General features: G+C 45.0%; 1 protein-coding gene across 4 annotated transcripts; it reads right to left on the bottom strand.

Annotated features, from left to right (window-relative positions):
- Positions 1 to 1,677: 1,677 nt before the first annotated feature.
- Positions 1,678 to 19,248, bottom strand: AAR2 (AAR2 splicing factor). 4 transcript variants are annotated; one of them, XM_015077145.3, is made up of 4 exons: positions 19,210 to 19,248; positions 15,711 to 16,516; positions 12,130 to 12,359; positions 1,678 to 3,033 (listed from the first exon to the last, which is right to left on the bottom strand). In XM_015077145.3, the coding sequence occupies exons 2-4, from the start codon at positions 16,465 to 16,467 to the stop codon at positions 2,866 to 2,868; spliced, it is 1,155 nt and encodes a 384-aa protein (XP_014932631.3). In that variant the 5' UTR covers positions 16,468 to 16,516; positions 19,210 to 19,248; the 3' UTR covers positions 1,678 to 2,865. The 4 variants fall into 4 exon arrangements, with proteins under 4 accessions (XP_014932631.3, XP_014932633.3, XP_026925810.2 ...); XM_015077147.3 differs by lacking the exon at positions 19,210 to 19,248 and adding an exon at positions 18,986 to 19,198; XM_027070009.2 differs by lacking the exon at positions 19,210 to 19,248 and adding an exon at positions 18,893 to 19,198.
- Positions 19,249 to 21,068: the final 1,820 nt, after the last annotated feature.

Below are 21,068 nucleotides of genomic sequence, written 5' to 3' on the forward strand. Positions count from 1 at the left end.
CAACAGCTTCACTTTTAGATGTGTTAGAAGTGGAAGGAGCTTACAGATCAGCAAGGCCACTGGCTCTCCATTTGCAAGATTTCTGCCTTCCAGAAATATTGCAAGTATTAAGTAATAATTAATTTGTTTTCACATTTTTTATTCATCAAAGACACATAGAGGACTGCCAGCTGGGACCAGCAGGAGACAGAGTCGATGTCACTCCGGCCCCAAACAAGAGACCTATTGGTTTTTTGTCAGTCTGGACACATTATCCTGTGCAAATGTAGTTTCCCTGTTGAAAACATTTAAAATAACACAATGGTCCACTTTTAAATTCTTGAGGGAGCCTGGAGAATCTACATCAGAAACCACAAATCTAAGCAAACTCTCTCACTTTATATGTAAGTAGACTGAGGCCCAAGGAAGTGACTTGTCCGACTTCACACAGCTGGCTGGCAACAGGGCCAGGCCTAGATCCGGGAAGCAAGGAGTAAGGGAAGGCTGTCCTAGACCTGCAAGGGCAGGGAGAGAGTACATCACAGCAGTGAACACAGCAGCTGAGTGTGGGCTCTGGCCACCAAGGGGCTCGGGCTTGACTCTTGTGCTCAATCCTTACTAGCTGTGGGACGCCGGCAGAATGACTGAAGGTCTCTGAGCCCATTTTCTTACAGTAAAATGAGGATAACAGTAGCACCTAGCCCATATTTTTGTGAGGATTAAGTGAACTAACAGAACACTTAGCAAATAGTGGTTACTTTTTCTTAATCCCTGTTTGTGTGGGTTGTAGGGGGTAGTGGGTCTGTGTAGATAGCAGACCAACAGCTTGAAGAACATAGTCACATGACCCAACTTCCAGACGCTGCTCTGACAATGCCAGGAGGACACAAATTCTGTCCCAATGGAACTCTAAGTACTAAATTGCAATGCTGTTACTTCTGGGTAGTTACTCAAAACTGAGTGTGCCACAGGACCCAGGCCATATCCAGATTCACAGCCTCTGAATCCCTGTGGGGTGGGACTTGGAAATATGTACTTTAAAAAGTTATTATTGAGATATAATTTACATGGCATAAAATTCACCATTTTTAGGTGTGCACTTCCAGTGGGGTTTTTTTGGGTATATTCATAAGGTGGTACAGCCGTCACCACTCGCTAATTCCAGAACCTTTCTATCACCTAAGAAACCCCGGAGCTATTGGCAGTCAACCCCCTTCCCCACTCTCCCAGTGCCTGGCAACCACTAACTTCTCTCTCTGTGGATCTATCCTGGACAACTCATATGAATGCAGTCATGTAATGGGTGGCCTTTGTCTGGCTCTGTTCATTCAGCACAATGTTTTCAAGGTTCATCCATGTTGTAGCATGGACTAGTAATTCATTCCTTTGGAATGCGTACTTTTAACAAGCTCCCCAGGTAGTTCTGATGAGTGGGCTTTGGGTGGAAGAGAATAGCAAATTCACACAAGGAGGAACTTCTGGTTATTATAAAGCTACAGGGCCTCGATCCTTTCAGGTATGCCTATCTCGGAAGCCCCACTGGTCACAGCAGGCAAAGCTGGCTGCTTGCCTCCTCCAGAGACTGAAGATGTTGGGCAGAGTCTCCTGGTGCTCAGTAGGGAGATGTGGGTCTATGGACAGTGGCCTGGCAGCTGAGAACTGGGCAAATTAACTGCAAGAGAGACTCACACAAGGGGATTTAATCTCAACTCAAAGACTTTAATGTATGTTATGCTCTTGGAAAAACATCTCCAAGGAAACAAATGGAACCAAAAGTCTTAACCAGCACGGATTCTCATTCAGAAACCTGGTATGAGCCGCAGCCTTGGAAAAGAATGGCGCAGGGATTCTGATCGTAGTACAACGGTTTGAGGTCAGGGTGGCAGGACCCATGTATGTGGGTACACCCTCAGGACTCCAAGGGAATGGGAGCATCATTACTCCTGTGGCTGACAGCTCCACAGCAGGACTGGGAAGATCCAGGTGGGTCAGGTCATCTCCAGAACTCTGAACACAGACAGAGAACTTCAGCAGGGCCAAAGAAGCCTATTCTGAGCAAGAACCTTCCTCTTTGTTGTTGAATCTCCAGGTCATCAGAAATAGTCATAGTGGCTCTGGTGAGGAATGGGGATGTACAGAGGGGCTGCCAAGTCCCACTTCTGGGACTGAGGCCTCAGAGTGGAATGGAAGAGAGGAACGTGGCATCAGCAAGGCCCCTGAGGTCAGGGGCCACAACAGTCTTGGATGATTACCCACTGGGACCTCTGGACAGGAGGAAGGGATGTTGACAGAGAAAGCAAAAGCTGACCACTCGTCAGACTCAACCCACCTGTCTTCTGGGTTCCCCCTTCCCAATCTGGAGCTCCTGAGTGGTCACAGGCTTGTGTTTTCTGTGATGTGTTCCCATTCAACAAGGGACAGACAGAAATTCTAGCTCATTTCCCTAGGAACTTCTAGTTAACTTTTAAAGTCACCAACGGATATCTCAGACCCTGTGCAGTCCAGGGTGTCTTGTTTTCTAACCATCCTATGGAATGAGTTATCAGTTCTCTTGGGTTTTTGGCTCACATTCTTCTCATTCAGAATGAAGTAGGGTGCTGCTGAGGCAGGTCTCTCCCGAGAGCTTCTATAAGAGCCCATTTAGAATTCAGTTAGGTTAGTCCCATGGCCAGGCTGATGGGAGCCCATGAATGTGCCCTCAGGATGCACATAGCCTCTTTGGTACTGAAGAAACTTATTAACTGGTAAAAGAGGGAATTCTGGCTCTAACTTTGCAGAACCTGGTGGGGCCACTACCCCGACAGGTCCCGGTAGGAAGGGATGAATGGAGAGGCCAGGACTGCAGCTGTGTGGGAAGGGGCCTCCCCTGGCTGATAGTATTCCCCATTAGCCAGTCTCCACACCCTCGGGGAGCTCCACCACCACTGGGGCACAGTCCTCTGGCTCTGCCTCAAAGTCCCACCGAAACTTCTTGGTCAGGTGAGCTTGGAACTTTTCAGCTTTCTGCCTCAGGGTGGCATCCACGGCAACGCTGCAGGCGGAGGAAAAGAAAACCTACAGAGAACAGAGGATAAGTCACTCCTGAGAACACAGTGGGGGCCGAGAAAGCTGTGGAAATTTCCTCATGGTGTTCAGCTCTCTGGGGCGGGTGGATCAGCTGCTGCTGGCACAGGCCCAGGCCACCTGCTGTGCTCCCCCCAAACCAAGAAAGAAGGTCCGAACCCAGCTGAGAAGCCGGGGCAGGACTAGAATGGAAAATTACTATCTTGGGCAGAGATGCCCCATTGAGAGTAAGGCCAGTGGGGCCATCACCCAGGCCTGGTCCCCTGAGGTGCTCTCCTGGGCACCTGGACAATAACTACACCAGCTGGTATCAAGAAAGGCTTGGAGGGCTTATAAGCAAGCCCCTGTGTCCCATAAAGTCACAGGCCCTATGCCAACGAGGTGGAACCGCTGCTCTAATCTACATGGGCCACAGGCTGCCAGACTGAGGTTTCTATTCCCTTTGAAAGTTGTCTTTGAGGTTCTTCTCTTGAAACTGTGGTAACACACACGTAACACAAAACCTACCAATTTAACCATTTTTTACATTACCGTTTGAAAAACTAATACACATGATATTTACCATTTTGACCATTTTTAAGTGTACAATTTAGTGGCATTAACTACGTTCACATTGCTATATAACCATCACCACCATCCATCTTCAGAATTTGTTCATCCCCCCCAAATGATACTCTGTACCCATTAAACACTAACTCCGCATTGCCCCTCCCCCAGCCCCCGGAAGTCACCTTTTGCCTTCTGTCTCCATGAACTTGTCTGCTCTAGGTACCTTGTACAAGTGGAATCATACAGTACTTGTCCTCTTGTGCCTGGCTTATTTCACTTAGCATGTAATGTCCTCAAAGTTCATTCATGTTGTAGCACGCATCCGAATTTTCTCCCTTTATAAGGCTGATACTCCATTGTATGCATATACATTATGTTTCCCATTCACCTGTCAATGACCGTGTGGGTTGTTTCTACTTTCTGGCTATTATAAATAATGCTACTGTGACATGACAGGAGTCCCTGCTTTTAATTTTGGGGGGTATAAACCTAGAAGTGGAATTTCTGGATCATGAGGGAATTCTGCTTAATGTTTTGAGGAACCACCATATGTTTTCTACAGGGGCTGCACCGGTTCACATTACCATTAGCAATGAACAAGGGTTCTAATTTCTTCACGTCATTGCCAAGATCTGTTATTTTTTCTTATTTATTAAAAAAATTTTTTATTTATTTTGAAAGAGAGACAGAGTGGGAGAGGGGCAGAGAGAGAGAGAGCGAGACACAGAATCTGAAGCAGGCTCCAGGTTCTGAGCTGTCAGCACAGAGCCCGACGCAGGGCTCGAACTTATGAGCTGTGAGATCATGACCTGAGCCCAAGTCGGACACTCAACCGACTGAGCCACCCAAGTGCCCCCATTATTTTTTAGTAATAGCCACCGTAATGGGTATGAAGTGGTATCTCACCGCAGTCTTGATCTGCATTTCCCTAATGGGCAGTGATGTTAAGCACCTTTTCATGTAGATGTACTGGCCATCTGTATGTCTTCTTTGGAGAAATGTCTACTTAAGTCCTTTGTCCAGTTTTAGTCAGGTTTTTGTTATTGTTGAGTTACTGTAGTTCCTTATATATTCTGGTATTAATCCCTTGTTTTGATGTTCTTTTTAATTCGGTTTCATCTGATATAACCATGGGTAGGGGGCAGAACAGTAATTTTCTCTACATGTGATTTTCCTGGATCCCAATTACTTCTAAGAGTAACAGCAAACTCATTACTCTTTCTCATATTATTTTACTGTTTTCAAAGAAGTTTCAGAATATCCCAACAGATCCTCACAATGCCCTGGAAAGACACACCAGAATGCCTATTTTATGGAAATGGAGGCAAAGAGGAGTTAAATGACTGGATAAAAACCGCGCAGAAGGGAAAGGGTAGTTTTTTCCAGACTACCCTACAGACACAGGAGCATGAAGGTGGGAGAAGCTCTTTGTTCCACATCGGTCTAGTGCTGTGGCCAGCCCACATTCCACCATGGAAGGAATCTCATCTCCAGGAGCCTTGACCTGATAAAGTTAACAAGTTTACTCTACATCTGATTCCAGGGACACCTGCTTCTCCACTGCCTATTAGCAGGAGTGAAGCTCATTTTAGCGGTCTCTGTCTGGATCCATTTTGTTGGAGTGGTAGCAAGGACAGAAGTGACTGAGGTTGGGGCGGAGGGGAGTATGTGCAGAAGCATGCGTGGGGGTTACAGAATTTGGTTTCATTAACTTGGGAATCGATTAAATACAGGAGCGGGAAGCAAAGCCACAACAAAACAGATCAATAACTAATTAGAGGGGTTGTGTGAGCTTGGTGCTGGGAGGGCAGCAGGGAAACCGGCCGCCTGTCTATAGGCAGCTAATGGAGCTTGCCCTGGAGTGCTGAACGTGGAGCCCGGCTGAACTCTGGGGAGGGGCCCCTGTACGGGAAGCAGAGAAGCCTCATTTCAAGCAGCATTAGCTCTGGAGGCCCTGCATACCCTTGGGTGTGCCCCAAGGTCCTGGGGAGGCTGCTGGCTGAATTTGCTAAAGCCTCTTCCTGTTCCTCTTCTTACACAGTAAACTGTACCCCTCTCCACACAGCCCTGCCTCTCCAGCCACACTGAGCAGCTGCCAAACATACTCTATTGCCTCTTCTGTGCCTCTCTACACACACATGCTTTTTCCTCTGCTTAGACTACCCTTCCACCCCAACTTTCACCTTCTTCACCTACTAATTTCCACTAGTGACTCAGGTCCAGCTCAGACATCACCTCCTTTAGTATGTCTTCCCAGACCAAGGATGGAACAGGTGCTCCTTTATGCTCCTCCAGGGCCCAGGGTTACCACGAACATAGCCTCAATTTCAGTTAGGTGACAGTCCATTTGCTGTTGAGCTCTCCCAAGAGACAAGGAGCCACTCCAAAGCAGTGACTCTCGGCTACTGCATACCACACTCCTGGCACGGAGTCTGACATAACGGTGTTTAATGAGCAAAAAAATGAAGACCACAGGTTCTATGAAAATCCATTTTTGGTTCACTTTTGCAGTCCTTGGTACCAACTAATTGCTCAATAATTATGTGATGGTGCTGCACAACATAAAGGACTCATCCTGGGGAGGAGGTGGCCCCTGAATGCCACCAGCTCACAAGCTACCTCCTTGTGACATGCCTCTTATAAAAGCCCAAGCTGAAATGAACTGCTCCAGCTTCTGTTCCCCTCACACTGGGCCTGAGCCTTCCTTAGAGCATTTCTCACACTGTGCTTGTATCACAGTGATCTGTGCTCTTTATGGGTAGAGGATGAGTCTTTATTCTCAATGTGTTCCACATAGCGTATCGCCCAGGGCCTGGCATAGAGTTAGGGCCCACAGGATGTTCACTGAACAGATATGAATGAGATGCAGGGGCTGCCCTGCATTTGGCAATGGCCAAGAGGGACAGGTCCAAACAGGCTGGGCTCATACTCATCATTCATCCTTCTCAACCATCTCTCAAACGGTGCCGGGGAGTAAAATCAACCAGAGGCAGGTATAAGAGAAGGCTTCTGTCTGAAAAATAAGGCTTCTAATTTAAAAAGTGCTTTGTCCTTTTTAAAGAACTTGTCAATTTAATCTTTACAAGCCTGGACACTACAAACCTGGGAGGTAGGAGGCCAGGAAATTGTTATTCCCACTGTACAGATGAGAATGGTGATAAACACTGAGCAAGTTAATAAATGTTGAGCGAAATCCAGTCCAAGTAGAGAAACCTCAATCCTTTCTCCCTACCGAGACCTTCTTTTTGTCTCGACACAGACTTAATATATTAGTAGTATTTTCAGCACTGCCCTATGGGGAGCCAGGGACTTTTTTTAAAAAGCAACTTTACTGAGGTATAATTTACATACAACTAAATTCACCCATTTTAAGTGTTCAATTAGTTTTGACAAATGTGTACACCCATGCAACCACTGTATAATATAATCAAGGTAAGTATTAGTTTTTCTCTTTCGGTATTCAGTGTTACGAGTCTGAGGCCCACACACCATCATAATCAGAATACTGAATAGTCTTGTCACTCCAAGAAACTCCCTTGTGCTGCTCTTTAGTGGTCAAACCCTCCCCCTACCCAAGCCCCTGGCATCCAATGGTCTATTTTTGCCCATGTAGTTAACAAACTTAATATTTAAAAAACCCATGATTCAGAAAAGGAGATGTATAGACAGTACCTAGTTTTCAAGTAAGAATTTACTTTGATTCTCTTGTTTTTAGATTAATTTTATGGTTTCTTCAGAATATTTAATAATGATCTATTTGTTTTACTTTAATTAAAGTGAAATCAAATAAACACTTAACATCACTGAGAAATGAATCATCTTAATATCGGAAGATTAATCCTGGATATTTAAAAAATATTTCTGAAAAAGGATAACACTTGACAAAAAAACTGCATTTATCTAAAACTAAAAGCAAACCCCAACAAAAATAAAATAAAATACAATAAAAGCACAGCCCTTGGGTATTTTTCTTTAAATATAGAAAAAGGTATTCATATTTTCATCATTAAGTCTATATATTCTAAAATTGTAAATAACTTTAATCAGAAATGTGAGAGCCTCCTTTTAAACCCAAGTTAAATCAATTGAGTTCAGTCAGGTCACCTTGAGAAATTCAAAATATCAAGGTGGGTAGCTGAGTCACTATCTTATCCTATTTTTTGGACAGACAAAAAAGATGAAATTTCCTAATTTTTCAATTCCTAAATGATTATTCAACTTAGAATGAAACTAGCCAGAGGTAGAACATTCTCTTTCCACCTGCAGAAGAAGAAAGTGGTCTTAAAAGCAAAACTATCATTTCACAATGATTACCAGCAGTAAAAAGCAGCAGGAATCATGTCTTCTGACATCACTTTAAAGACTTTGGGATGTTTCATCTGGGGCTAATAAATGGGAACCCACCATAGGCTTCAGAATCAAAACGCAGCCTTGCTATCCACTAGCTCTGGTGATCTTGGGCAAGATGATGTGACCTCTCTGATCCCGTTTCCTCACCATAAAGTGAAATTACACACTTAACTCTGAACATTGTTGTGAAGGCTAAATGAGATAATGCACACAATAAACGTGACAAAGGGATAGCTGGTAGCAGGAGGTGTACGAGCAAGTAGATGAAATTGATCATGGCTGGTGCTGTGATAAGAATACTATAGACATCATTGTCAGAGCCAGTGTTTTCCATCAAGAGTTAAAGATGGACACTGGCATTTAGAATATTGGCAAGAAATGAAGCTGGAAAGCATAGGTGGCCTACTGTGACTAAAAGTATTTTAAAAAACAGGTTACGTGACTATATGCCCAAATGCTATGCAATCAGCAACGAGAATCCTTATTTTGTACATAACTCACTTTCTAACACACTATTAAATTCAGATTATCCTTTCATTGGTTTTAAACAAATTATGGTGACTCAAGTTGCTTTTAATAAAAGAAAAAAACTGTATCTATTTTTGTAAAACAAATAATTTTTATTCAACCTAAATCCATGGGATTTATAAAAATCAGTGGCATCTATTCAAAAGGGCCTCTAATGACAGAGGCCATTACGTGGCTAATTTTATACCAGCTAATGTGGCAGCCTTTAAGTGCTTACACATACAAACACCAGTCCCTCTCCGTGGGTAGTAGCATTTAAGTTCCTAAGTAAGAAAGCCAGTTCCACTTACTTGACTACCTGGGGGCAGAGCAGGCGGCTGGCTGAGGAAGGCTTTCATGGACTGATTCATTCACTCATACACACCCTGAGTGAGTGCGTCTGTGTGGGGGGACTGGATTCTCACTGCCAAGATGGTACCAATGTTAACTCTCCATTTAAAAAAAAAAGGGGGGGGGGGAGGCGCCTGGGTGGCTCAGTCAGTTGAGCGTCCGACTTCGGCTCAGGTCATGATCTCATGGTTCGTGGGTTCAAGCCCCACGTCGGGCTCTGTGCTGACTGCTCAGAGCCTGGAGCCTGTTTCGGATTCTGTGTCTCCCTCTCTCTCTGACCCTCCCCCATTCATGCTCTGTCTCTGTCTGAAAAATAAATAAACGTTAAAAATTAAAAAAAAAAAAAGGTATTATAATATCCTTTTCTACAGTGTGCCTGTTGAAATCTCACTCATCCTTCCAACACATGGTTAAATGCCTCCTTTCACAGCCACTGCTGATCCTCTACCTCCTCATATTGCAACCCCAGTCTTAATCAACCAATTCCTTTATGATGCTTATACTGCCCTTTGATCTCACTGCACTGTTTATACCCATCATATTAGAGGCATCTATTTACACTACCACATGATTGATGCATTCCATCCATCTAAAAACATCCAATTACACAAAGTGAGAGAAATGCTAGGCCTTGACTAGGTGTTGAAAATAACCAGATGAACAACAAACAGGCTTTGGATAAAAGTTCACAGCTTAGTGGGGAAGTCAGGCAGACAACGTACACATTTCAGCATGCACGGCCTGTGCAATATAACAGCAACACATCCAAAGTAGGCTAATAATATGTAAAGGAGAGAGATCGGGGATGGCTTCACAGAGAAACGCCTTGAGGGCATCTTGTAGGATGAACAAGTCCACACCGGGTAGAACAAAAATCATGTTCAGTTAAGAAGGCATGAAACATGGGCATAAAGTTTCAGTCGTGCCAAATGAAAAAGTTCTAGAGATCTGCTGTGCTTATAGTTACCAATACTGTACTGTAAACTTAAAAATGTGTTAAAAGGGTAGATCTCATGTTATGTGTTTTGTGCCATCGGGGGGGAAAAAAAAAGGCCTGAAATAGCATGGCATACGTGGGAATGTGCAGGGAGACCACTATTGCTAGAGTTGACATGGGGGAAGTAGGGAGAGGAAGGAGAAGCTGGAGAACAGGTCAGGAGCCAGATCAGAATGGGCCTTGTGACCTATGCTTGGGCTTTGAACTTTCTAGGAAACAAGGAGATGCAGAGAAGTAGGATCATGTCCGCATGTCAGAGAAGCAACTCAGGATGCAGCATGAGACATGGGTGGACTGACCGGGGTTGGCGTGGGAGCTGACAGACTGATGCAGTCTAGATGAGACCACACAGGTCTCAAGGCCTGCCTCAGGAAAATGGTACTAGGGCATGACAGCCTTCTAAACAATGCTGTCTGGAGGGACTTGAGTCAATTCATTTGTTTTCTTTCCCACGTCAGGGACTCTGTCTTGTTCAAAGTTCTATTCCCAGTTCTACAACAGGGCCTTGAATATAGCACATGCTCAGCAAATACCTGCTAAATCAATGAATAAATCCCTCAAGGGCAGGAACCCTGACTGACTAATATATGTAACCCTCAACGCCTTCAGCAGAGTGTTGTATATAAAGGCAGGATGCTCAAAAATATGTGTTGATTTATTTTTTTAAAGGCACCTGTCCTGGATTTTTCTAAAAAATGAACATCAAATGTTCTTGGTGAAAAGTCCAAAGACAGAATTCTTCCATCAGCTTTGCACACTCCACTTGGGCATCTAGCAACCCATCTGGGTCCTCTCTGCTTCATAAATCATTGTTGGCAACACAGCGTCAGTAATTAGAGCTCAGCTGTCGGTTGTGCTGACAATGGTCAGGACAGCCAATGACACAGTGTGGCCCTCCTATGCTTGTGTGACAGCATTAACGCACATCACAAGGGTAGCACGTCATTCCCATGGGCCACTGCCAGAGGCAAGTTAGCAAGCGGATGCCCCCTCTCACCCCTCATCAGTTACTGGCTCACACAACCCAATAACTTTGGTGGGGGGGGGGGGGCGGAATTTCCCCTTAGGAGGAAAGATGAAGGGATTTAATTCCTCTGTTATATCAATAGCCAGTAAAAGAGCAGTTTTAGAACTCTTCTGAAGTAGAATACGCCAGGCTCAAACCATCAGCTGACCAACTTGTCCCCATGGTCTACACAAGCCAGAGTTTTGTCAGCTGCCTGCTCACAGGGATTCTTCCAACAGTATGTTTTTTTCTCGAAAAGTGTCCACTACCTGAGAAACAAGACCCTGGTGGTATTTCCACTAATGTCAATCAAGAATCCTTACTGGGGGGATCTACGTCATATGCAGTACCTAGGGGCATAAGCACAAGACTCAGGCCTGGTTTCAAATCCCGACTCTGCCACTTACCAGGTCTGTGACCTTATATAAATGACTTAATCTTTCGAGTCTCAATGTTCTCACTTGTAAACAGGAAATAATCCTCCCTTCCTTGAAGGGCTTCGGAGAGACTAAATGAGGGAATCCAAGAAGCATGATAACCATGATGCCTGATACTCAACAGGCATTCCCTGAAAGTTCGTTCCTTCTCTCACCCTGGGTGGGTGTGGGAGGTTAGTGAATAGCCACCTTGTAAGGAGTGGGCCTCATAGTGGTATCACACACAGGGAGAAAAAAAGCAGCTCAGGGAACAAAAGTATGGAAATTGACAGCTTCTGCATCTTCTACACTTGAGAAACTTACAAAATGTGAGTGACAGAGGCTGTCCCAAGAACATAAAGGAAGCTAATCTATTTGCAAAGGGAGGAAATAGCACAGGATGAAGATTGTAAGTTGTTTGAAGCTTCTTCCCTAATTATCACTCATAATGAAAATTTAATTGCCAAGTTAAAAGCAAATTTCACTTTTTCGGTCAGAGAATCTCTGCAGAAACTGGCACGTTTTGTTTGAACAGGAAATCAAAGTTACTTTAATGCTTAAATGAGATCTAAGGAGCTGCAGATGTTTCCCTGGAAATAACAAGCTTCAAAACTCTGTCCTACTGGGTAGTACCAACTTATGGCTACAGTTTTGAGCTGAATAACTCATAGAGGTGGAAGTTATTCAAATGCCAAGTACCCCACTGCGTGGCACTCTAGGAGCAAGTCAGGGAAATGGTGGTACAGAGAGAGGGTCTCTGGCATCAAGGAACTCACAACTGAGTAGAGGAGAGAACCAAGAAACAGCCCGAGGTTAGGTAACTGAAACAAAAGAGTAACCTTCCCAGGATGCTTTCACCCATCCTAGCCTTAACTCTTACCCCCATGGGTGTCAGCCAAAAGATGGCTCACCTGTAAGGTGCTGGTGAGGAAGTTGTTCTGGGAGACAATGTCCACAAAGAAGTCAGCGGGGATTTCGCCGAGCTGGTGGTACAGGATGGAGATGAGGTTGATGTAGAGGGTGTGGTGCTTCACCATGGCTTCTTCGGACCGGCACAGGAGATTAAGGAGCCGCTTCCAGTGCTCAAATGCCTCATACACATTCCCCAAGAGGAAGCATACAAATGCAAACTGGAGTTCACCTGAAAGGCACAGAGAGAATGATCCTGAGACGGTGGAGTGCCGGCTGACTGTACAAGGCCGCCAAGTCTACTGGACCTCAGCAATGGGTGGTGGCCTTGTATCCTGGCACCCCTGCAGAGCACTCCTACTAGGTGGGGTTTTGCACTGAGCAGATGCTCAGTAAAAGTTTGCTGAACTGCTATAAACTCAAGCCACGAAAAACCAAACTGTGGTTTTGTAAAATCAGACTACAAAAGAAGTACACCTAATATATGCCTGGCACTTAAGAAGTTTACCAAATGTGCTCATGCATATTATGCCAGGCAGATCCCAAACTTGACTGCCCAGCAGAATTACTAGGAGAGCTGATTAAAGATGAAGCTGCCCAAGCTGCACCCACGGAGATCGTGGTTGAGGACAGATGATGAAGCGTCACTATCTGTAGCTCGAAAAAGCTCCCCGGGTGATTCTGATGCAGATGGTCTGTTCCAGCACCGGGGAAATACTGTACCACACCATGTAATCCTCAGTGCAACTCCAGAAGGTGTTCAGGGAAAGTGGTACTTGTCTCATTTTGCAGATGAAGTCAAGGGACTTGCCCAAGGTCACACATCCAATGCTTGCCAGTGGGAACAACAGAAAGATAAAACAGATTTCCTATCGGGTGACAACAGTTCCAGAGCCCCCCAGAAGAGGAAAATTCGTGAGTATTTGTTCCAGGCTTAGCCTGCCAGCCAAAATCACTTGCATTTGCTTACCCACAGGGCTCTGTAATTGGATCTCTATGAACAGCTTTGTGGCTAAATAGCACCAGCTCTGGAACCAAACTACCTGAGTTCAAATCTCAGCTCTACCCTTCACAGCTGTCTGACCTTGGGCAAGTTACTCAATCTGTTTATACCTCAATTTCCTTAATTGAGGGCTGTGGTGAAGATTAAATGAATCAGTATAGTACATGTAAAGCATTTAGAATAATGCCTGGCACAAAGGAGCACTCAAGAAATATCGGTTATTATTATTCCCACATTTCCACCAGATGCCTGTCTCAAACAAAGAGACCTGATGATCCAGAAGCCACTGTCCTTGGGCAAGCAACTGGGTCTCTCGTTGTCAAGATATACTGTTGCTGATGAGAGACATTCTCTCTGGCTTCAAATTTACTGAGGGCTTCTGTGGTGTTATACCTACATGTGGGCCATACAAAGAACAGATGCACTCAACACCAAGTACCTCTTTAAATGCATGCTGTTTGATCTCTGTTCCCTCCAGAGACCTGAAAAACTAGTACCCTATTCCTAGGCTTGTGGAACTAAGTTTGACTAGCTGCCTGGTCCAGATATTAGATGTTGACTGATATTTTCAAGACACAAATTTTCTTTGTACGATTGAGGTTAATGATTTGCTTCTACAGTTGGCTTTACCTGGTTAGTTGTGGAAATAGGAACTTATTCTCTGAATTTAGGGCACTTACTTGAATTCATGCATTTCTGGCCTAGTCTAAAATTAAATTATGAGATCAGAAATAATTTCAAGGAGCTGTCAGGAAGATATAGTTATCCCTGCAACAGACCCTTCACAAGATTACTGTGAAGAACTAAAATGTTTAAGAGGTAGAAAACAGGATTTCTGTTCATTTCTAAGCCAGAATTTCAACTGTTACTTATTAAACGATAATACTGTGTAATGCATTAAGATGCACCCATTAAAACATGCCCTTTCATCAGCGAGCCAATGATATAGAGGACCCTATATTCAAATTTCTCATTGATCTTCCAACAGAAAAACAGGTAAATACCTGGACAATTTGTAAAAGAAAAAATATAAATAGCTGTTAAAGGTGTGACAAATGTTTGTTGTCACTAGCAATCAAAGAAATATAAATTGAAACAAGACATCGTTCTCCAACCATGCAGTCTTTGCTAAATTGCCATTTCAGAGGTGATACACAACAGCCTCACCCCAGCTGGCAACATGCTCCCTCTGATCAACAATTTCAGCCCTGGGGGCGCCTGGGTGGCTCAGTCAGTTGTGAATCCGACTTTGGCTCATGGTTTGTGAGTTTGAGCCCTGTGTTGGGCTCTGCTGACAGCTCGGAGCCTGGAGACTGCTTCAGATTCTGTGTCTCCCTCTCTCTCTGCCTCTTCCCCACTCATGCTCGCTCGCTTTCTCTCTCTCTCTCAAAAATAACCGTTAAAGAAAGTTTTTTGAACGATTTCAACCCTAAATGTATGTCTAAGTACACACAAGGATGTTCACTAGATGACACAATAGAGAAAATAGGGACATCTTAAAGGTCCATCAACAGAGGGTTAGTTCAATAACTATGGCACATAAGCAGCCACATTAGAGGGACTGTTTCAATGACATAGAAAAATGTTTATATTAAAGCAGATTATAAAATAACAAAATAATATACTGTAATCTTGTTTTTGTAAAAAATCATATATACACACAAACACATATAATTAAGTAGAAGAAAAAAAAAACTAAAAGGAAATTCATAGAAATATACAGAGACTCAAATGAAATACTGCACATAGATACATACATATATAAAAGACAAAAAGTTAATACACCAAAATGTAAAAAAGGTTATTTCTAGATGGTGGGAATTGGGAGTGAATTTTTGTTTTGCTTCTCTGATGACCATATATTATTTTTGCACTAAGGGAGAAAAGCAATAAAAATTTTTTAAAAATCGCCATCCTGGGGGCCCCTAGGTGGCTCAGTCGGTTGGGTGCCCGGCTTCGGCTCAGGTCATGATCTCACAGTTTGTGAGTTCAAGCCCCACGTCGGGCTCTGTGCTGACAGCTTGGAGCCTGGAGCCTCCTTCAGATTCTGTGTCTCCCCCTCTCTCTGCCCCTTCCCCACTCACACTCTATCTCTCTCTGTCTCAAAAATAAATAAACATTAAAAAAAATTTTTTTTTTTTAAATCGCCATCCTGGTCTAAGCCAGTGGAGAGACCAACACCTTGAGAGAATCAGGAGCGAACTGAGGAGGCAGATGGGAACCCAGAGCCCTGGGCTCTGGTCTCATTTCAACCACATAGTTGGCCAAATCCTTTCCATCTGTGAACCTCAATCTGTAAAATGAGGGGCTGGACCACATCAGTGGCTCCCAAACACAGGATTGGCTGCATCAGGTTCACCTATGGTGCTTGCTTACTATATAGACAGACAGACAGACAGACAGGTATTGCTCCACTCCAGATCTCTTGAATCAGTCCCCAGGGGGACTGGGTGAGACTGCTTCCTTAGCCAAGTTTAGGAACCACTGGACTAGATAGTCCAAGATGCAGCCCTTACTCTAAAGCCCTCTACCATATACTTTTCCCCTGGCCCACTCCCAAAGAGTCTCGTCCCTCCTCACCTAGCACATCCTGGGGGCTGTTGGGGAATTGCTTGCTGAGCACAGTCTCCAAGGCATAACTCAAGTCCATGCTGTGCCTGGTTATCTCTGCTGGCGTGGCACCTGCCGGGTATGTCTGTGTGGGCAGCTCTGAGAAGCGGATCTCCGTGCCGGCTCTGGGCTTCATCTCTGGCAGCCGGGCCAGGCCCTCCTGGTAGCTTTTGCACTCAGTGCCGCAGCGAGGTAGATTCTGCTTTATCCGGTCCTTAGTGTGCTTCATGGACAGCACAGGAAGCACCTCTGAGAAGGCACAGATCTGTCGGCTCTCAGGCTGCAGCTTCTCCATTGTGGCCTCACTGATGAAGTTGGTGAGTGAGATCCACTTCTTGAGTGTGGCATATGGGTAAGGTCCCAGGAATTGGTCCAGCTCCTGGAGGTTGGCCCTCATGGCCTCCACCTCAGCCTCTGGGGCTGGGGACAGGTCTACCTCTTCTCGAATTGCATTCCAGCGCAGGACCATCAGCCCCCGCTGCTGCAGGCTAAGGAAAAAGCCCATACGAGGCCCCACCTCCCTGGGATTGGCCTTGTCCACAGAGCTATAGTGGAGGAAGTGGATGCCTGGTGGGATCATCTTCACGCCCCGGAACTTGGGCCCCACCTCCCAGGAGTTGTAGTCGATGCCAAACTCTGTCCCCTTGGGCATATTCAGGATGACCACAGTGGCCCCTTCAAAGAAGAGGCGCTTGGCAAGCTCAGGATCCATCTGCATGGCAGCCATGAGACCAGTGGTACGTGACCAAAAGAACAACCCTTCTTGTCTTACAGAACTGAAAAAAGAAAGAAATCAGAGTTCATCATTTGCTGAGGATTCTCCATGTGCCAGATTGAATCAGACCCTTGACATAATTATCTCCTTTAATCTTCACCACAAACCTTAATCAGTTTTACCAATGAGGAAAATAAGACTCACAGAGAAAGAGGATTTTGTGTTTTAATGAGCAAGAACACTCACTTCACAGCTAGAAAGACATCAAGGAGAAGTGACATGCTCAAGGTCTCACAAATTAGAACTTAGGTACCCTGTCCTCCAGGCCAGTATTCTTCCCACTGTCCACTCAGGATCTGCTCTCACATCTCTCTCTCTCTCTCTCTCTCACACACACACACACACACACAAAACAGAGGCTGAAGGTGGGGAAAGCCTGGGTGGTCTATTCGAAACTATAACTGTGCCTAAATTGTCTTACACTACACCTCTGCCTAAACTCGATTGCTAAAGAGTCCCAAGGACTTGAGAAGGATATACCCAATTTCTCATAAGCCACAAGGAAGGCCCAGATTTGGACAAAAGGTGGAAAGTGAGTGCTCAGTATCTAAAATTCACAAAAGGTTTGGGAAGTGGAGAGCTTTTCAGCCACAAACCTCCTCTTCCCATTTTACACATAAAAACCCTAATGTCCAAGGAGTTAAACAACTTCCCAAAGGGTGCACAGTCAGCAGAAACTCTGGACCACTTGCCCAGAATGGATTCAGGTGGCGTGGCTGGCCCAAGATCAGTATTTAGAAGAGAAAGAGCTTAGAACACTTATTTTAGCCACCTCTGAACTATCCATGAGGCCATACTGATAAAACATGTATGCAGGCAGATACTGACTGGGTGGTATTTATAAGGAATGGTTTCAACATGAACTAATTTAATCCAAACAATTATCTAACCTTCTAGTCCCAAGATACTTACCTATTCAATTCAGTAAGTAATCACCGAGCGCCTGCACTATGCCAGGATTTTTGCCTGAAACAATAATCTGTGAAACATCCACGGAGTAGGACAGTCACTGCCCTCTAGGCACTTCTAACCCAGCCAGATATACAAACAAGACCCCCAAATTTCACAAACAGAAGAACCAGCTGCCTGTTTAATTTTCCTTACTCTTATGTTAAAACTAAACTGGGAGGAAAGGAAGACCAACCAGTTTCCAAAAATGTTAAGGGCATATTTTATCATCTTAACCCAAAACCACTACAAAGGACTCTCACTCTGAATCAGCACTTTTTTCTCAAACTGCAAATCACAACTCATTAATGGGTCAAGAAAGCAAATGTAGAGTTTCAACCAACATTAATTTTTTTTTAAATGAAAGGAACAGAATTAAAAAAAAATCAGAGTGCATCATGAGTAACAAAGATAATAACTGTTTTCTGAAGTTTTTTTGTGTTTGTATGTACTTTTGGTCATAAGGTAAGATGCATTTGTTACTGTAGGTCACAGTCAAAAGTCTGAAAGCCACTGCTAACTAATTTGCATCATCACCTTCTTATTCCTAACCCTGAATTCAGAAGGTACTTAATAAATACTTGCTAAATTAAGAGCTATTGCATTCAGAGTAATTGTTCATCAATTAGCCATTTTCCCTTGGGGCATCTGTGTGCTCCTCCTTCATAATGACATTCCTTTATTCCAATTCCACCAGCCCATAATTCTCCTCACTGTATCGTCAGCAGCTGGCACATGGCCTGGCACAGAGAAAATGCCCTGGAATGCAGAAAGTCACATCCATCTGCTTCTCTCTACCGCATCCTTACTCCAAGTTACCTGTCCCTCACCCAAAGAGTGCCTGCCCCTCCAATCCGCTCTCCATCCAACAGCCAGAATGAACTTTTTGAAGTGCCAATCTAAGCATGTCACCACCCACACTTAATGTCATCTGAGTGGCTTCTCATGTGGCTCCTGGAAAACCAGAATTCCTACCGTGACCTACAAACCCTACAAGGTCTGTGCTGCCTGGTCCCTGGCAACTCCTCCAGACTGTTTCACACCACGCACCCCACCCCTGCAAGCTCTCTGTATCAGCCACACTGGCCTCTTTTAGACCCTCAAGCAGGAGTCTGCTCTGCATAGAAAACTCTTCCCTCCCCTATTCCTCAAATCATTTTTCTGATCTCAGCACAACTGTCATTTCCTCAGTCCAGCTTCCTTGAGTCCATGTCCCGGGGCTAGATCAGGTATCCAGTGATACACTCTCAAGGCACCTTGTACCTTTCCATTTCATTTATCAGGCTGCAAATTTGCCTATGCTCCGTGAGACTTGAGCCTTTTTGTACCTCGAGCACATAAAAGATGCTTGATAAGCATTTATTTAATGAAAACATGATATCCATTTTGTAGATGAGAAACGAAGGGATGGTTTGGGCAAATACCTTACCCAAAATTACAGAGTCGGACATAACCATGTCGGACGCAGCCACAGTCTCCGGCCCCCAAGTTCTAAAGTTAGGGGAAAAAAGCGCGAAGTTACCCCGGGTGCCCCAGGAAGTAGTGGCGACGGTGTCTCTGGTGACGGTTTCTTAGGGAGAAAGGCCTGCAGAGCCACCAGGGTCCCACCACCGGCCAGAGACCAGGAGGCGTACGTCCCGGAGAGGTATCCCACTTCAGGGCACTCCGCGATCCGGGAAGAGGGAGCCCGGGCCACACAGACAACGAAAGCAGAGGAGTTAAAACAGGCCAGGACGCCGCACTCACCAGCTTCGGACTCTTCCCCACTCTGAGACACCGGGGAAACTCACCGGAAGTTCTCGCGCTTTGGCGCGGGACGGGCGCGACGGGGAAAGCGGCCCGGCAGAGCTCTTGGTCTCGGGAAGAACGGTCCGCGGCTGCAGGTTCCGCCCCATCAAATGTTGTCTTTTGCCACTTTCAGTTACACGTTTCAGCTCCTGAGCCATGGGTAACAACTTTCACCAAACTATGCATATCCTGCTCCAGAAACACATCCACCAGCACTGGTCCTTTGGTCTCAGTCATTGTTGCTGAAGCTGGGGTCAAGATTATGACTGCCTAGTAGCCACAATCTGATGCTCAGGAATGGTCCGGGTCAGCCAGTATCTACCTGAGTATCACCTCTGGCCCATTATCACTCAGTTTCAGCTTCCAACCACACTCGGCCCTAGAGGAGATTGTCAGATTGTCAGAAATCCAGCCCCCAGCGTGGAGAGGAACCAGTCTCAGCCACAGTAGCCACCACATGGATCCCTCCAGCCATAATCGCCCAGTATCCTCAGGCGGTGCAGGCAACGACAGTCTTAGTCTCTGTTGTTTCCCTGGAACGGAGTAGGAAGCGCCAGGCACAAAGTCTCAGCTGGATATATAACTAGATATACATACAGATGAAGATGTAGATATAGATCAAGTTTAATTAACTATAGTATTAATAAATGGATTCTATTTGGGGGCCTAGCTCTGTGCTGCGTGGTTGTATCAGTCAGGGTTCAACCAAGAGGCAGAACCAATAGGAAATATATATTAAGAGATTTATTGCAAAGAATTGGCTTATGTGCTTGTGCGGGCTGGCTAGGTAAGTCCAAAACCCATAGGGCAGGCCATTCTTATGTGACTTCTAAGCCTTACATTAACCCTAGTAAGTAGGTATTAGTATTCCCAACTTACAGAAGAGAAAACTGAGGCTCAGAGAGGTTACACAGCTGGAGAGTGGCAGAGCTAGGATGCAAACCAAGGTCTGACTGGCTATTCTTGTCCCTGTGCTGCTGCTGCTGCTGCTGCTTAGCTAGCCTGTCATACTTCCTCAGTGACAGCTGGACACACCAATCTGTCTCAGTCGAAACTCATCTCTTAGTGGGCTACAGACTAGACTGGGCCTTGAGGTCATGGTTAATCACAGTAAGATGCTACAGGATTAACCAGAGATGGCCTTCATCAGTCACAGTCATGCATGTCAATCTCAGCCTGTTGTGTCAGTTCCATTTCCTGCACGAAGAAGCTCAGCTCCCTCTCTGAGCTTCCTTATACCCAGTGTTAGGTGCTGAGCTCCACAGTCTGGTCTCAGAGCTCCCCATTCCAGCTGAGCTCACTGTTTTCTCAGACACTCCAGGGCACTGAATTATGGGCATGGAAGCTACAGACGGTGGCCCTGGAATCCCACCTTGTGGGTCACATCTCCATCCGAATCAGGGTTTTCAACTTTGGTACTATTGACATTTCAGACCAGATAATTATTTGTTGTGGGAGCTGTCCTGTGCATTGTAGGATGTTTAAGAGCATCCCTATTCTCTACCCACTAGATGCCAGTAACCCCCGTCAGTTGTGTCAACCAGAAATGTCTTCAGACATTGCTAAATGTTCCCTGGGGTGGGGGTGGGGGCAAAATGGCACCATGCAAAATGCATCCAATTATTATCAGTGGTTCTCACTTGTAAGATTTTGGGCAATAAAGAAAGGTGGTCTGGGGTGAGTCACCTAGTAGAGTAAAAAGGAAAGTGTGGTACATGCAACTCAGGCAGTCCAAGGAGTGAGTTTAAGTTTTACATAAATTATATTTTATATTTTTGCATTTTTTAATTTTATATTTTTGCATTTATTTTTATGAA

This window comes from Acinonyx jubatus, chromosome A3, assembly GCF_027475565.1.
Source record: "Acinonyx jubatus isolate Ajub_Pintada_27869175 chromosome A3, VMU_Ajub_asm_v1.0, whole genome shotgun sequence".
Classification (NCBI taxonomy): Eukaryota; Metazoa; Chordata; class Mammalia; order Carnivora; family Felidae; genus Acinonyx; species Acinonyx jubatus.

Coding starts and splice junctions, on each gene's coding strand:
- AAR2 (XM_015077145.3), bottom strand. CDS start 16,467: ATGGCTGCCATGCAGATGGATCCTGAGCTTGCCAAGCGCCTCTTCTTT. Junction 12,360..15,710: donor CAGCCCCCAGGATGTGCTAG/GTGAGGAGGGAC, acceptor TGTGCCTTTCAG/GTGAACTCCAGTTTGCATTT. Junction 3,034..12,129: donor TCCTCACCAGCACCTTACAG/GTGAGCCATCTT, acceptor TGTTCTCTGTAG/GTTTTCTTTTCCTCCGCCTG.